This window comes from Artemia franciscana, chromosome 2, assembly GCF_032884065.1.
Source record: "Artemia franciscana chromosome 2, ASM3288406v1, whole genome shotgun sequence".
NCBI lineage: Eukaryota > Metazoa > Arthropoda > Branchiopoda > Anostraca > Artemiidae > Artemia > Artemia franciscana.
In genome coordinates this window covers 18,505,578-18,522,349 of record NC_088864.1, presented here as the reverse complement: position 1 = coordinate 18,522,349, position 16,772 = coordinate 18,505,578, and the positions used below count along the sequence as shown (strand labels likewise).

Here is a 16,772-nt window from a genome sequence, read left to right as displayed (position 1 = left end):
CACGATTATTCTACTAGGAGCTCTGATCAGTTGTCTAGTGAAATCAGACATACAACGCGATCTGGGTTTATGATTAAACATGTAGGTGTTGTTATTTGGAACTCAATTCCAAAGAGTATTAGGTGGTCTGGAAACCTTATGTTATTTAGAGTAAGAATAAAAAATAATTTTTGAACAAATTGTAAGTTATATTGGTTAAAAATTTATCCCTTTTTTTCTTTTTTTTATGATGATAGATGGCTGTTTAGAGATTGCATAGTGTTTCGTCTGTTTTTTTTTCATTGCGTATTTCTTTGATTTTTGAATGAATAGTTATAATTTATTTGTTGTAGTTTTGCTGCTGAACAGGTATATCTTAGGCCCTTAAATTAAGCAGTATATTATTGATTGGAAGTGTAATTTTAGTAATTTTTCTTTGATGAAATAAACGCATACCTACCTACCTGAAATCATATCAAAACATTTATACTATAATTATTCAGATGCATGGTTGTCAGATTTAATTGGCTCATGTTTGAAATTATCGATAAAAAAAGAAATCTAAAAACCGTGAGGATTCTGGTGTTGCTATGGTTAGGACTATTCAGCTTTTTTAAGCCTAAGAGATCATAAATTAATGTTCTGGTCTTAGGAAGGCATGGGGGTGTTCAAAATTACTCACGTTAATTTTTGCTCGTTTTGAGTTTGAATCGGTCATTTATTACAATTTCTGTTTATTTTTGGTTTAATTTATTTATTGATGGTGATTTGTGGTAGTTTTACGCTTGGAGGACTATTTGACTTTATTTCTCCTCGTTTTTGGTTTAATGGAGCTCTTTATTTTCCTTTTAAAAACTGGTTTTGCGACAAAAGCTTTTTAAATCAATTTAAGTTCCTTTTTTAATGACATATTTTTTTCGTGGAAATATTTTTTTTTATCTTTACGGTTTTTTCTGTAAGATTCTGTAGTTTGGCTTTCTATTTGTATGCTGGATTAACTTTTTCAACAATGTTTAACCATGATACAAATGATATTGTTTAATTTAATTTTATACCTCCTCAAGTTGACTTGAAGAATAAAACACAATACCATTCCCAAAAATTATTTCTATGCTCTTTCACAAACGGGATACACTAAAACTCATTTGATTTATTGAAATTGTAAGAGCAGAAGTAGTAATAGTAGTAGCCACGAAAATTTCAACTTAATCTCCCCAGTCCTTCTCAATGTATTGCTGAGATGTCTTATTGGCAATCATACACACAATGCGTTTTGATTTAAATGTAAAGCAACATTAAGTTTTAAGGTATATTGGGCTGATGACACAATTTTGTGGTGGTTGACACGTCCAACATACCTAAAGACATAGCAACTGGAACGTTCTACTATGCTGAACAAAATGGCTGTCTGATAATTTTGACTAGATAAATTTGAAAAATTAATGGGCTTGGGAAAAAGGCTGCCTGTCCGCCAATCTCTTTGGAATCTTAAAAAAGTCACTAGAACTTTTTGATTTAGCTCAAAATCTGTCTAAATATTCCTTAAAAATTTCACCTTAATACACTCAACTTGCGTAGTAGCAATAGTTGCAGTACCATTAGTAGTAGTATGCACATGCTACCTTTGGTTTCTTCAGCATTCTCTTCAACACACGCTGAACCGTTCCTGAAGCATTTCTGATTCGTCATCTCAACAACCTGTGTGGGCATAGGGTGTTGAGATTAAGTTCCATACATTTTCAATATTTGCCAAGTTTTTTGCCTTAATGCCCTTTGTTTCAGTAGCAGCAGCAGTAGCGGTAGCAGTTGAATTAATAGTAGTAGCCTTAGCTTTAGTGTCAGTAGTAGCAGTAGAAGTAGCAATAATAGAAGTATTAGTAGCAGCATGGGTAGAAGTAGTAACAATAGGATGCAAATATTTTCTTTTGGTTAGTACAAGATCCCCCAACAACAAGCCCTGTTAGTTTCAATTTCACACAACAAACTGTTCCTAAGATATTGGTGTTACGTCCTTTTGACAATCTGCGTACAAGCGATGTGTTGTGATTATGTTCATCTTTCCCTTCCCCTACCCCCCCCCCCCCCAAAAAAAAAAATCTTGAAAATTCAACCTTCAGACCCTTAGGCATAGTTGTAATAGTTATAGTCATAGTAGTAGTATTTGTATTACTGTATCACTAGCAGTATTTGTCAGTACAAACATTTTGCCTTTACAAGTAGTTGTAATAGAAGTAGTAGTTGAAGTAATAGAAGTTGTAATGAATGTAGCAGTGATAGAAGGATTAGTTGTAGTCTGGAAATATTTTGACCATGTGTATGCACATAACTTCTTTTGATTTATTTCAAATTTTTCGTCTATACTGTAAATGGAGTAGTTTGGTAGTAGTAATAGTAGTAGTATTAGTAGTGGTAGTTGTAGTAGTAGTGGTAGTATGCAAATATTCCCTCTTTGATCACCTTTCTTATCATTTCCCGAAAGTTCCAATTTAATATACCCATTCATTCATGACTTACGTCCTTTTGATAATCCGTACACACATAACTTGTTTTGATTTACTTCAACACTCCCCTAAACATTCTGTGAAAGGCTCAATTGATTTCCTTTTGTGTTTTTGGAAAATTAAGTTCAAACAAGCATACATTTCTCAATCAAACAGTTTGTGGTAACGAATTGTAGTAAGGAGCGACCCGGCTCAATAGTAAAAGAAACTCTAAAAAATAAAACTTCGATGCTAAAAGATATATCAAAAGAATCGGATTTTTATGCTGATTTTAAATATATAAGTTTCATCAAATTTAATCTTTTTCATCAAAAGTTAAGAGCCTGAGAAAAGTTGCCTTATTTTGGAAAATAGGAAGAAACGCCCTCTCTTAACGAAAATCACACCATCGCATTCAGCGTATCAGAGAACCCTATAGAAAAAATTTCAAGGTCCAATCCTTAAAATGTGGAATTTCGTATTTTTTTTGGCAGAAGACAGATCACGGCTGCGTGTTTATTTTTTTGTTTGTTTTTTTCCCCAGGGGTCCTCGTATCGACCAAGGGGATCTAGAGTGTTGCAAGAGGGCTCATTATAACGGAAATAAAAAGTTCTAGCGCTCTTTTTAAGTGACCAAAAAATTCGAGGGCACCTAGGCCCCTTCCACGCTCATTTTTTCCCAGAGTCAACGGATCAAAATTTTGAGATAGCCATTTTGTTCCGCATAGTCGAAAACCTTAATAGCTATGTCTTTGGGGAGGACTTACTCCCCCACAGTCCCTGGGGGAGGGGCTGCAAGTTAAAAAACTTTGACCAATGTTTACATACAGTAATTGTTGTTGGAAAGTGTACCGACGTTTTCAGGGGGATTTTTTTGGTTTGGGTGCGGGGTTGAGGGGAGGGGGCTATTTGGGAGGATGTTTCCTTGGAGGAATATGTCATGGGAGAAGAAAAATTCAATGAAAAGGGCGCAGGATTTTCTAGCATTACTATTAAAAAAAAGTGAAAATATTAACATGAAAAAGTTTTCTTCAATTGAAAGTAAGGAGTAGCATTAAAACTTAAAACGAACAGAGATTATTACCTATATGAAGGGTTCTAAGAACATTTTAGCATAAACAGCGAGGTATTTAGGAGGAGATAAATACTTTGCTCTTTATGCTAAAGTATTTTTAGTAATTTCAACTATTTATTCTACGGCCTTTCTGATTCAGGGGTCATTCTTAAAGAATTGGGACAAAATTTAAGATTTAGTGCGAAGAGCGAAGTATTAAAGAGGGGACAAACCCCTTCATATATATAACCAAAAATATAAGAATATGAAAGTTTGTTACGTAAGCTAATTCTTAATTTACGTATAATTTTTAATAATAAAAACATTCGTTAAAAATGAAAAGTTCTAGTTGCCTTTTAATTAACCGAAAAATTGGAGGGCAACTAGGCCTCCTTCCCCACCCCTTATTTCTCAAAATCGTCTGATCAAAACTAAGAGAAAGCCATTTAGCCAAAAAAAGAATTATTATGCAAATTTCATTTTAATAATTTATGTACGGAGACATGCATTAATTCAAAAAACGTTCAGAAATTAAATAAAAAAAACTATGGGCTTATGCGGGGGACTTCTTGCCTTACAATTCCGTTCGACTATTAAAAAAGCCACTAGACTTTGCAATTTTAAATCGAATGAGCCCTTTTCGAAGTTTCTACGACAACTCTTTCCATATAAAGTGCCCTGGTGTAAAACCAAAAAATGGATAGGCAGCTGCCCTCTAATCAGTTCGCTTCATAAAAAGGACATTAAAGCTTCGGATTAGCAGTCAATTGACCCCCTACTATGTTTATACGACCACCCTTTGTATAAAAACCTCATGTAACCGCAGGGTCCTGGTTGATCCAGCTCATCTTGGGTTTAATGTAGACCTGTACTTTTCTTTAAAAAACCCGTTATGTGTCCATAATGGTTTTGAAATTTATTTCTGTTCGTTTTAAGTTGACGTAGTTTTTTATTGGTTCACTGTGTTTTATTTTTTGCAGCATTTGTCGTAAAAGTAGTCTTAGTTGTCGTGGTGGTAGTCTTAGTAGTCGTAGTGCTGGTAGCCCAAGTAAGAGTGGTCGTAGTAGCAGTGGTCACCGTAGCAGCAGTTTTAGAAGCAGTTGCAGTACGAATAGTCAAAGTAATAGAATAATTAGTGCTAGCAGTTTAAAGTTTTATGGGAAGAACAGCGTTGTTTTAGGAAAGGGAAATAATTTGTCGACCAAATTTTCACTCTTAGACTAATAATTGAGAAATGGCGAGCTATTAAATTCCTTTAGTCCTATGTTTTATATATTATAAGCAAGTTTGATTCAGCTATCCTTATAACCTTTACCGGATAAATACATTAAGGCGATTTGTGCTATGTACGAGAATGACATTGCCGCGATTAAGGTAAAAAATGAGGTTAGTAGGTAGTTCCATATTAAATCAGGAGTTAAATACGGGTTACGTTCTATCCCCGTTTATAAAGATCCTTTTGAAAGACTTTGTCCTTATGGACTCAGCAAAGACAATGGGAGAAAATGAAATTAATTCATGAAGCAAAACTCTCTAAGACTTAGATAATGCCGACGATTTAAGCATCCTAAATGAAAATTTTAGCAAAATAAATGAATTTTTAAACGTTTTACCAGTTCAGGGTGCAAGAACAAGTTCGAAAATTAATGTTAACAAGACTAAGTTGCTAAGAATAGGAGTAAGTGAAGTTAAAGATAGGATGATAGGTAACGAAAAGATCAATCAAGTAGACAGCTACTCAAGTAGCTCCCTTACCTAGGTAGTATTATCAGTGAAAATGTTAGGTGCAGTGAAGATGTCAGCAGCCAAGGCCAAGGGTGTTTATTTTAGTTGAAAAAAAGTTAGGAAGAATAGAAATATAAGTCTGCGATTTAAATATCAGAAGTTACAATGATGACAGTGGTCAAGTACGATGCTGAAGCCTGGCCATTTCGAAAAACGAAAGGAGATTTTCTAGATGTTTCCCAGAGAAATTGCCTAAGGGTTTGTAGGATGTCCGACTGACTAACCGTATCTCAAACAGTAAGCTATACGATAAATGTGGTCTAATCCTGCTTTCTAGGGCTCTAATAAGAAAAAGGTTTAGAGGGCTAAGACACGTTCTGAGGATGAAAGAAAACAGAATGCCAAAGGTCACCATGTCAGCCAATTTACTAAGGCCAAAAAAAAAAACAAGGTCGTTCCCAAATGGGGTGGGAAGATGTCGTAAGAAAAACTCTAGAGACAATGGGAAATTCCTGGGACGATATAGAAAAGGAAGCTTTAAATAAATTGGGATGGAGAAGGAGTGTGCATGGCTGTGTTGGCCTAAGATAGCCTGGTGCTGCTTAGAGTTATTAGTTGTAGTAGCAGTTGCAGTCGTAGCATCATTAGTCGTAGTGGTATTGATCATAATAGCAGTAGTAGCTTTAATGGTTAATTGCAGTAGCATACATACAGTGTCTAAATTTTGTTCAACATCTTCCTCAGCATTCCCTTGATGTTTCACCTTATTACCCTTAGCCTTTTTCAAAACCCAGGGTCAAATTTCCCTCCATTTCCGAATAACAAAACCTATGCGTAAATAATTGTCCACTTGCAAGACTAGGAGCCCTTGTCCCAGGGGCTTTTGTGGGGCAAGTCATCCCCGGAGGAAGAGTTATCGGACCTTTCAACAATTTTGAGTAATTCGGCTGTCTCAGAATTTTGATCAGATGGCATTGGAAGGAGGACAACTAGGAGAATTGTGGGAAGAGGGCTGATTGCTCTCTAATCACTCTGAATTCCAACAGGGGCACTGGAACTTTGAATTTGTAATCGAATGAGCCAACTTCAAAATTTCTACGATAACTATCCTTAATTAAATTAATCTACAAAATGCAAAAAAATACAATAGTATATAGAAGCTCAGGATGGTTCCAGTCCCACAAATCGCCAAAATTACGCATTCATTTCGTTTGATTTAATAATCCCTCCCAATCCCCCTTAATTTTAAAGTAAAAGCATCATTCAAAAAACTATTGAAAAAACAACGGATTTTACTTTTTGACTGGATATTAAAATTTTTGCCTAGGACTTTACCGCCATTCAACGTTTTACTCCTTAACTACAAAAGCTGAAAAAAGGACAATATACCTGGAATTAACCTATTATAAGACAATGGCAATTAAAATTCGAAAATAAAAAATATATTCAAAAAATGGTTTTTCAAGAAAAAAAATTATGTGAAAAGAATAAAGCCGAATTAATGGCTAAAGCAAGCTATAATAAAGTCAAATAATAAGTAAAAAAAACAGAAATTTGAATAAATGAAATGTCAGACGAACAGAAATTAAATGAATGATCAGGTCAAGCTGAAAACAGGCAGAAATTCAGGCAGAAGTTCAAGATAAATCACTACGAGGGACGAGAAAAGGAAGAATAATAGGATTGAAAGAAATTGTTGAAATAACACTTCAAAGATTCATAACTTTTTTTTTATAGAAGGAAAGACCGTCATCCCTAAGTTTCAATCTTGATCAGTACTTACAGTTTGTTTTGCCCTATCGGCAACCTCGGCAGCCTCTCTTCGCCTCTGCTCAAAAGCTTTCTGCATTGCCATGAAACGACTCCGTCTCATTTGTATTCTCTTTGCTAAATACCCTACAGCAGCATACTCTGAAAAGGAAAAACTTATTACAAAATATTTTTAAACGAATTTAAAGTTATTATGTGAAGATACCACACGACATAAGCGATTAGTCTGGGAACAACTTTTTCTAGACGGTGTTTATGTCACTTTGTAGCATTCAAAAGAGCGGCTTAGAAACCGTGACCCAAGGCCAAAAAGCGGTGAGATAATAACAAAATCCACTTTAGAAGCTATTCTAACACTTCAAGGACTTAGGTTTGTCTAGATTTTTCTGATCAGCAGTCGAAACTGTGGATGGAATAACATGCCTGATTGTAGCCTCGAGAAAGTGTGTATGGATTCAAAAGGTCAGAACGTTTTTTGAAGTGATAAAGGTAAAGGCAAATCAACGTCATTAAAAGTCTTGTTGAGGCTTTTTCTATTTATTTATATTCTTTTTAATTGTTAGTTGACTCAACATATGTAATGAGTCGTAATAATTCGAGAAAAATTTAGGGGCAGGGAAATATATATTTAAAAATCTAGGAAGGAGTATTCTGTTGTTTTTTCCGAATTTCTTTTCAATGAAAAAATAATTTTTCTTAAAAAGAATTTTTCAATGAGAAAACAAAAAGAAAAAAAAAATAATGGCTAGAAGGTGGAGGAACGCAAAAAATCTAGGGGTTGCAATAATTTCAGCTACTAGTGAAGTAAAATCCCCATTATAAATAAATTTTCAAAAAGAGTACCATCTTGCATATATGTATTTTTGATGTGAAGTTACTTGCAACCGTCCTTTCCCAAAATACAATCAAATAATATAAAAAGTAATTCCATCAGACTAAATTTTGGTTGGGTTAAAACGAGCAGTTAGTGAAAAAAGGTGTATTTCATCATATAGTCATTGTGCTGGCAATGTCCTCTTTTTTTCTGGCTCATGGATTTTTTTAAAACTTGGACACCAATAGAGATTGTCTATCATGGCGAATGTAAGCTAAAATTATGCTCCAAGACAGTCATTCAAATTTCTTAAATGACAGATCTAATGAAATTGATATAAAAAGAAATTGATTTCTTTTTTGCTGATTGTAAATATATAAATTTCAGCAAGTTTAATGTTACTAATCAAAAGCTTAGAGCGTGAGAAAAATTCCCCAATTTACAGAAAGAGAGTAACACCTCCCACAAAGTCAAGTGATCTTAATGAAAATTATATTATCAGTTTCAGCCTATTAGAGATCCCTACTGTAAAGGTTTCAAGTTCCTATATACAAAACTTGTGAAATTTTACATTTTTAGCCACAAGAAATATCACGGATGCGTGTTTATTTATTTATTTTTTTTTTTTTTTGCACCAAACCAGTGATCCTTGAAGATCAGGAGATGGCTTTATTTGATCAGAAATAAAAAAATCTAGTGTCCTTTTTAAGTGACAAAAATATTGGAGGGCAATTTACCCCCCCCCCCCCAAAAAAAAAAACTCGAAGACCCCTTTTTATCCAAAGACATTTGATCAGAATTCTCAGAGAGCTATTTGATTCAGCATAGTTGAAATGTCCAATAACTATGCCTTTGGTGATGATATGACCACCTATATTACCTGGGGAAAGAGCTGTAACTTACCCTATTTTCCCATTGTTCAAATATATTATTTGGTGGAAAATATATAGATATTTTTGTGTGGGGGGAGGGGAGGGGAAATTTTTTGTGCAGGTGTTTTCAATGGACAGAACTTTCGCGGGGAGAAGAGCTTCTGGGGGAGTTTTCCGAGGAAATTTTACAGGGGGATGGTAGGAAAAAAAATTTCCTAGCATGATCTAAAGAACAGCCAGAAATTAAATAAAAGCAAGTTTTCCCCAATTGAAAAAGAAGCAATGTTAAAACTCCATACGAACAGAAATTGCACTACATATGAGAGAGGCCGTCCCTTTCTGAAAACTCACTCTTTACGCTAAAATCTTAAATATCTAAGAATACTTCTCACTCAAATTCAGCTGTCTGTGTGTTTGAGCAGTCTTTCTGAAGGAAATGCGACAAAAAGTCAAACTTGAGTGCATAGAGTGAGGGTTGAGGAAGGAGCAGCCCCCTTCATATAGCGAATAATTTCTGTTTGTTATAAGATTTGTTGTTGCTCCTTAATTTCAGGTGAAATTTTTTCAGTCTCATAAAATAAAGATCAAAACTGTACTGAACCACTACAAGATGATAGCAAAATTAGCCCAAATTTTTTACTGTTTAGTTGGTTATCATTATTTATGTCATCAAATATTATATTTTTAGTTTTACAAAGAAAAACTCATTCCGTATCTCATTACTCATGTTCTTTTATAGCAACCCAAAAGTATATCCCAGTAATAGTTTTAGTAATACTAAACGAAACTCTAAAAAACGGAATTTTGATGCTAAAACATACACCAAAAGAATAGAATTTTCATACTGATTTGAAATATATAAATTTCATCAAATTTAGTCTTTGTCATCAAAAGTTACGAGCCTGAGAAAATTTGCCTTATTTTGGAAAATAGGGGGAAACAACCCCCTAAAAGTCATAAAATATTAACGAAAATCACATCATCGCATTCAGCGTATCAGAGAACCCTACAGCAAAAGTATCAAGCTCCTATCTACAAAAATGTGGAATTTCGTATTTTTTGCCAGAAGACAGATCACGGGTGCGTGTTTATTTGTTTGTTTTTTTTTTCCCCCAGGGGTGATCGTATCGACCAAGTGGTCCTAGAATGTCGCAAGAGGGCTCATTCTAACGGAAGTGAAAAGTTCTAGTGCCCTTTTAAGTGACCAAAAAAATTGCAGGGCATCTAGGCCTCCCTCCCACGCTCATTTTTTCCCAAAGACAACGGATCAAAATTTTGAGATAGCCATTTTGTTCCGCATAGTTGTAAACCATAATAACTATGTCTTTGGGGATGAATTACTCCCACAGAGTCCCTGGGAGAGGGACTGCAAGTTACAAACTTTGACCAGTGTTTACATACAGTAATGGTTATTGGGAAGTGTAGAGACGTTTTCGGGGGGATTTTTTTGGTTTGGGGGAGGGGTTGAGGGGAGGGGGCTACGTGGGAGGATCTATCCTTGGAGGAATACGTCATTGGGGAAGAGAAATTCAATGAAAAGGGCGTGGGATTTTCTAGCATTACTATAAAAAAAACAATGAAAAAATAAACATGAAAAAGTTTTTCAATTGAAAGTAAGGAGTAGCATTAAAACTTAAAACAAACAGAGATTATTACGCATATGAGGGGTTCTAAAAATACTTTAGCATAAAGAGCGAGATATTTAGGAGGAGATAAATACCTCGCTCTTTATGCTAAAGTATTTTTAGTAATTTCAACTATTTATTCTACGGCCTTTCTGATTCAGGGGTCATTCTTAAAGAATTGGGACAAAACTTAAGCTTTAGTGTAAAGAGCGAGGTATTAATGAGGGGAAAAATCCCCTCATATACGCAATAAAAATTTAAGAATATAAAAGTTTGTTACGTAAGTTAATTCTTAAGTTACGTACATTTTTTACTAATAAAAACGTTCGTTAAAAATTAAAAGTTCTAGTTGCCTTTTTAAGCAACCGAAAAAGTGGAGGGCAACTAGGCTTCCTTCCCCACCCCTTATTTCTCAAAATCGTCTGATCAAAACTAAAAGAAAGCTATTTAGCCAAAAAAGAATTAATATGCAAATTTCATTTTAATAATTCATGTGCGGAGAGCCAAAATCAAACATGCATTAATTCAAAAACGTTCAGAAATTAAATAAAGAAAACTAGTTTTTTTGACTGAAAGTAAGGAGCGACATTAAAACTTAAAACGAACAGAAATTACTCCGTATATGAAATGGGTTGTCCCCTCCACAATCCCTCACTCTTTACGCTAAAGTTTGACTCTTTGCCACAATTCTACTTTTTAAACAAATAAAAAGTTTAGTGTAAAGAGGGAGGGATTGCGGAGGGGAAAACCCATTTCATATACGGAGTAATTTTTCTATATTTTCATTTTTTCTGTATGATTATTTTCTTCCATTTTTCTTTCCTTTTTTATTTTCAGAAATGTGTTATTATGTTTATACAGCATCTTCTTGAACTTCCCAGAAATGCCTACTAGTTATTTGAGAAATTTCGATGTTAAACAATTTTCATCATCAATCTATACAGTCACCTCAAAGTCATCAGTGCTTAAGCAGAGCGCATAGTCGCTGAGGAAAGGGGGATGTCCCCATCCATAGATCATAGTTTGCCCCTACTCCCACCCTTATGCTCGGAAGCCATCTTAAAAAAGTATGAAAGGAGAAACATGCACGAGAAAAGATACTTCTTACTGCCAGTTTAAAGATTTTCATTTCCTCGTGGCTTAAAACAGCCTTTTAAGGTTAATAAAATAAAAAAAAGTTTTTCAACTGAAAGTAAGGAGCAACATTAAAACGTAAAATGAATAGAATTGCTACGTATATGAAGGGGGTTGCCCCCTCCTTAGCACCTCGCTCTTTACGCTAAAGTTTGGTAGTACTTCCAAAAAAGTTTTTTGTTTTTCTAATTAATCGACTGTCGTATTTCAGGAGTCATTCTTAAAGAATTGGGACAAATTTTAACTTTAGTGTAAAGAGTGAGATATTGAGGAGGGTGCTACCCCCTTCATATACGTAATACTTTCTTTTTGTTTTAAGTTTTAATGTTGCTCCTTACTTTCTTTTATAAAATTGGTTTTTTGAATTAACTTCTGATGGTTTTTAAAATAATGCCAGGAAATGTTGCCCCACCACCATGGAGAAATCCCCGCCCCACGAAAATATACACCAGACTATCCATTTTCAGTGAAAATTTACCTCGGACAATCACCCTGAAAAACTTCACGCGTAAAATTGAGACGGAAAAGAGAAAGCAAGATATATAAAAATAATTCCCTATAGGAATTCTGGCAAATTTCCCCACTGCATAGTTTACCCTGACAAGTTCACCCCCTGGAAGCTTCTCTCCCATGGAAAATTCCTACATGGAAAAGCCCCCGGCAGAAAATTCTGCCCCCTCCCGAAAATGTATGCATACTTACTAATAATAAATACTATGCGTAAACAATGGGCAAATTTTATAATTTAAGAACCTCTACCCTGGGGCTGGGGGGGGGGGGTCATGTTATACCCAAAGGTGTAGTTATTGGGTCTTTCAACTATGATAAAAAAAATACCTATCTTAAAATTTTTACCGGAAAAAGCTTTGAAAAAAAGGGGTGGGGAGGGATCATAGTTGTTCTCCCATCTTTTTGGTCACTTGAAAAGGGCACTAGAACTTTTAATATACGTTCGAATGAAACCCCTTAGGATGTTCTATGACAAACTGGTCGATCTTTCTTCTGGCAAAAAACACAAATTCCGCATTTTTGAAGAGTGAAGCTTGAAACCTCTACAGTAGACTTCTCTGATAAGCTGAATCTGATGCTGTGCTTTTCATTTATATTTTATCACTTTTAAAGGCTGTTTCCTCTTTTTTTGAAAAATGTGGCAAATTTTCTCATTTTCGTTGCCTTTAATTGGTAAAACAAAACTTAATAAAACCTACATATTTAAAATCAGAATAATAATTTAATTCTTTTGATATATCTATGGGTATCAAAATTTCGTTTTTAAGAGTCTCGGTTACTATTGAGCCGGTCACTCCGTACGCTTCGTTACCACTAACTGTTTGATCATTCTCTAGCAAGTGTGTGTGAGGGACAAACCAAAAGAGAAATACATGGTTCAAAGGTGCTTCGCACATTTTTACGGTGCTTCGCACTAGAAATTACTGTTCTAAGTCTTCCAACCAATTCATTCTTGAGCAAATAAGTTAAATGCAATTTCTCAAATACTGAATTTCAAGGAAACCTAGACCTTTTGGAGCACAATACTTTCTTTAAGCATTTTCTTCTCTTAAATAGATTTTCAAAGGGATGCAAATATAAGGACATTTGCAATTCCTGACAACTTACTTCGAAAATTTATGTCGCTTTGCGGCTGGTTCTCTAACCAAGACACTTGTTCGTTTATGAAATTGTTACTGTTTGAAGCTTTTGTCAAAGGATAAGAATGGGCATGCTTTTGATCACATAGTAACATTTTTGCGGTCCATTACTAAAACAAAAGGGGCAATGACACCCTATGCAATAACTAACTATACTTTGTACAAGAATACAAATTTTATTTTAGAACCAAGCCTTTCCACTTCAGAAACTGTGGATCTACCACTATTTTAAAGGTGTAAATACATGGAAAAAAAAAAACACTTTTCTCCGCTGTATTTATATAAATTTGCGCTACTGTATCCATGCAAATTAGTAAAAAACGAAAAAGCTCACCAGAAGGCTCTACGTTGCTCTGAAAAACAGACTAAAATCGCAAGTGATAACGCATTAAATGTTGGAAGATCCAATATTTTACTTTTTGGAAAACAGTAATTTTAAAAGGTTGGCTTGTCATAAAACACTTTCTTAACTTCACGACTATGAGTTCTTTGAGGAGTGAGTTCTTTGAGGTGCCTTACAAAAGAGTTCAAGCCCTTCTAAGACTATGTATGCTCGGCTTGCAGTTGGATATGAAGAAGTGCTCATCAGTACGGTGGCATTGCATGTGGGAACAAGTGCTGTAATAGAAACTTCTAGAACAGTTCATTCATCAGATATAAGCCAGAGACTCCTAATGGAATTGTTGTATTTCTCGAATGTAAAAATTAATCTTCAGGTTCCTGACGTTTTTTTTAGACTTAGTCACTTTAGATATGCTATTCCAATGTACTTTCATTTCAAAAAGGATGGGAACGAAGGCCCCTCTCTTTACATTACCAGTAGTATTCCCTTTTTGGATCTGACGACAGCCCTATCTCTTTAAATCCTGGTTCCGAAACTTAAAAAAAAATTTTTTCAAGACGTAGGTGCTTCATACGTAATAGGGTTTGCTTTCGTTTTTGGTTGTAACGTAATAGGGAATGTTTTCTTCGACATACTGTTGTTAATTACGTACTAAGGATTGTTTTCTTCGGGATTTCTTTGGTTGGTACGTCATAGGGAATGTTTTCTTTGAAAGGCAGGTGCATATTGTGTCATAGGGTCAGTTGGAGTCCACTAGTCAAGCGGGAAAGTTTCTTAAGATATTTTTCTTCAAAATTTTTTTCAAAGCGTTTCAAGGCATTTCAGGACGTTTTTAAGACATTTTTCTTCAAGAAATTTTTCAAGACTTTTCAAGAAGTTCTAAGAAGTTTTTAAGTTATTTTACTTCAAGGCGTTTTCAAGTCGGTCAAGACGTTTTTAAGACATTTTTCTTCAAGAAGTTTATGTTAAATTTTTTTTATGCTTGTTATGTAGTAGGAGATTGTTTAAGGATGACGCAATATCACTTGAAATGCTAAACTTCAGGGGTTGTAGGAAATGTACGGTTGTAACTGAGGTTAGCGTGCACGTGAGTGTTACGTACGTACACCTTTAAGTTATGTAATAGGAGATTGTTTACTTATATTAAGGATGGCACATTCTCCCATGACTCGTTAGCAATCAGGGTCCACCGGTAAACTGGTGAATCCCCAGTTGCAACAGAGGGTAACAAACATGTGGGTGATACATGCGTAAAACTGTACGCTACGTAATAGCAGGTTGTTTACCTATCGCCCTTGATAATCCACATACAGGAGAAAATTAATTACTGAAAAATCGGTTACATTTGAAGCACACCTGCTTCTTACAATATTATCAATTTTCTAACGTGATCTACACAAGTTAAATTACTCAGCAGGTGTTGCATAGCGCTGGTGTTAGATACTTAATTTCGTAAATGATTACGTATTAAAGTTATATCTTGGAACAAGAAATCTATAAGATACAATTTTGCATCGTACGCAAATGTTTTATTATTAATAAAAACAAATTTACAAGCATTTCTAAAACACAGAAAAAGGAATTAAAACGCAACAAAGAAAAAACGTGAAAAACCATATTTAAAGAATACAATATAAGCAAAAAGAACAATGAATTACAGAAAGGCTGGGAACCCTAGTAATCAATTCCAGAGGGAAGGGTTGTTATTAAAGATAAATTTAAATCATATAAAGAGTTGTTTCTGACAGGTCTGTGAAAATTGCACGCTTCTATTGTTTTTTTTACGCACCAGCAAGAAAAAGAGAAACATTTTTTTGCATTCGGTTATTTCTGAGAGGTTTTGATGAAAATTTTACTTTTCACCGAGCCATGACTATGCATATTTCACAACACCATGCCAATTTGTAGCCAGCCCACCCTAGCAGGCAATTCTAAAGTGGATTATTTGTTATTAGAGGTAAGGTTTAATTTTATTTCTAGGAGTTATCAGAAAAACGCTAATGGGGATTTTTTTTTATTAGGTTTAAACGATTGACTCTAGTGTAAGCGAATATTTTTGCAGGAAAAATCTCAAAAATTCAATTTACATGGTAATGTGCGCCAGATGGTGTCATATGCCCTTTGTAGTTTGCAACAGTGGCGTGAATTGTTATGGGCACACAAAATATCCTGGAAATCTTAGGAATAACGAAGGGTACTAGAGTGTGCCAGAAAGGCTAGTCATAGTCTGGCAGAGTGCCATAAATTGAGATGGTGTATCATGGAGGGTTGGCTTGAAAAAATATGAGCCACTGGATTTAAAGCTTATTTTTAAGAAGAAAATATCAGGAACATATCTTAGGAGTGAAAAGGAGTTGTTAAAGGGCGCTAGAGGGGGCAGTAATAGTTGACACAGTGGTGAGAATTAACACGTTGTATCACAGAGTGTTTGCTTGTTAAAACATGAATCATTGGATTTAATGCCGGGATTTTAACGAAAAATCCTGGAAAATATCTCAGGAATGATAAGGGGGTGTCAGAGGGTGCCAGATGGTTAATCATAGTATGACACACTGGCGGGAATTGAGATGGTGTATCACAGAGGGTTGGCTTACAATTATGAACCATTTGATTAAAATCATATCCTTAAGAAGAAAAATGAGGAAAATGTCTTAGGAATGATGACTTGGAGGAGGGGGGGGAGAAGGTACCAGATGGTCAATCGTGGTGTACTATGGTTGTGTAAATTGACATGGTGTATCACGGAGGGGGGGACTTGCAAAAAACATGAGTCGTTGGATTTAAATCAATTTTTTACCATAAAAATCTATGGAAAATGTCTTAGGAATGATGAGGGGGTGGGATAGGGTAGTAATACTGTGCCAGGGAGGTGTGAATTGAAATTGTGCATCACGGAGGAATGATATACGGAAAAACATGAATCATAGGATTTAAATCTTATTCTGATCATGAAACTTTCTGGTAAAAATGTCTTAGGAATGGTAGTATGTACAACTGGGGTCATGGGATAGCTAAGTATTGCCATGGTGGCGTGAATTGCTTGGACTGAAATGTTCTACACCATAAAGTTAAGGTGGGAGGTGTTAGTTGAGTTGATCGGTGGGGGGGGACTGAAATCTAACACTTAGTTAATAGAAATGAGAGATTTTCATTAGGACCTCTCAGAAATATCTCAATATTGCTAAAATTTATCTCTAATGGCAACTCTCCCTCCTCTTTGGAATTACTTGCTAGGATGGGCTAGCCACATATTGTTACTGTGGTGTGAATGTACGTAGTTTGGACACAATGAAACGTGGAATTTTCATTGAAAGTTCTCAGAAATAG

At 35.1% G+C, this 16,772-nt stretch overlaps 1 protein-coding gene across 1 annotated transcript in view; it reads right to left on the bottom strand.

Moving 5' to 3' along the window:
* Positions 1-16,772, bottom strand: part of LOC136038076 (gamma-aminobutyric acid receptor subunit beta-like) — a 208,159-nt gene that overhangs the window by 19,332 nt on the left and 172,055 nt on the right. The window contains exon 7 of the mRNA XM_065721074.1: positions 7,022-7,149. Within this exon, the coding sequence (XP_065577146.1) occupies positions 7,022-7,149 (128 nt within the window). The remainder of the gene's footprint in view (positions 1-7,021; positions 7,150-16,772) is intronic.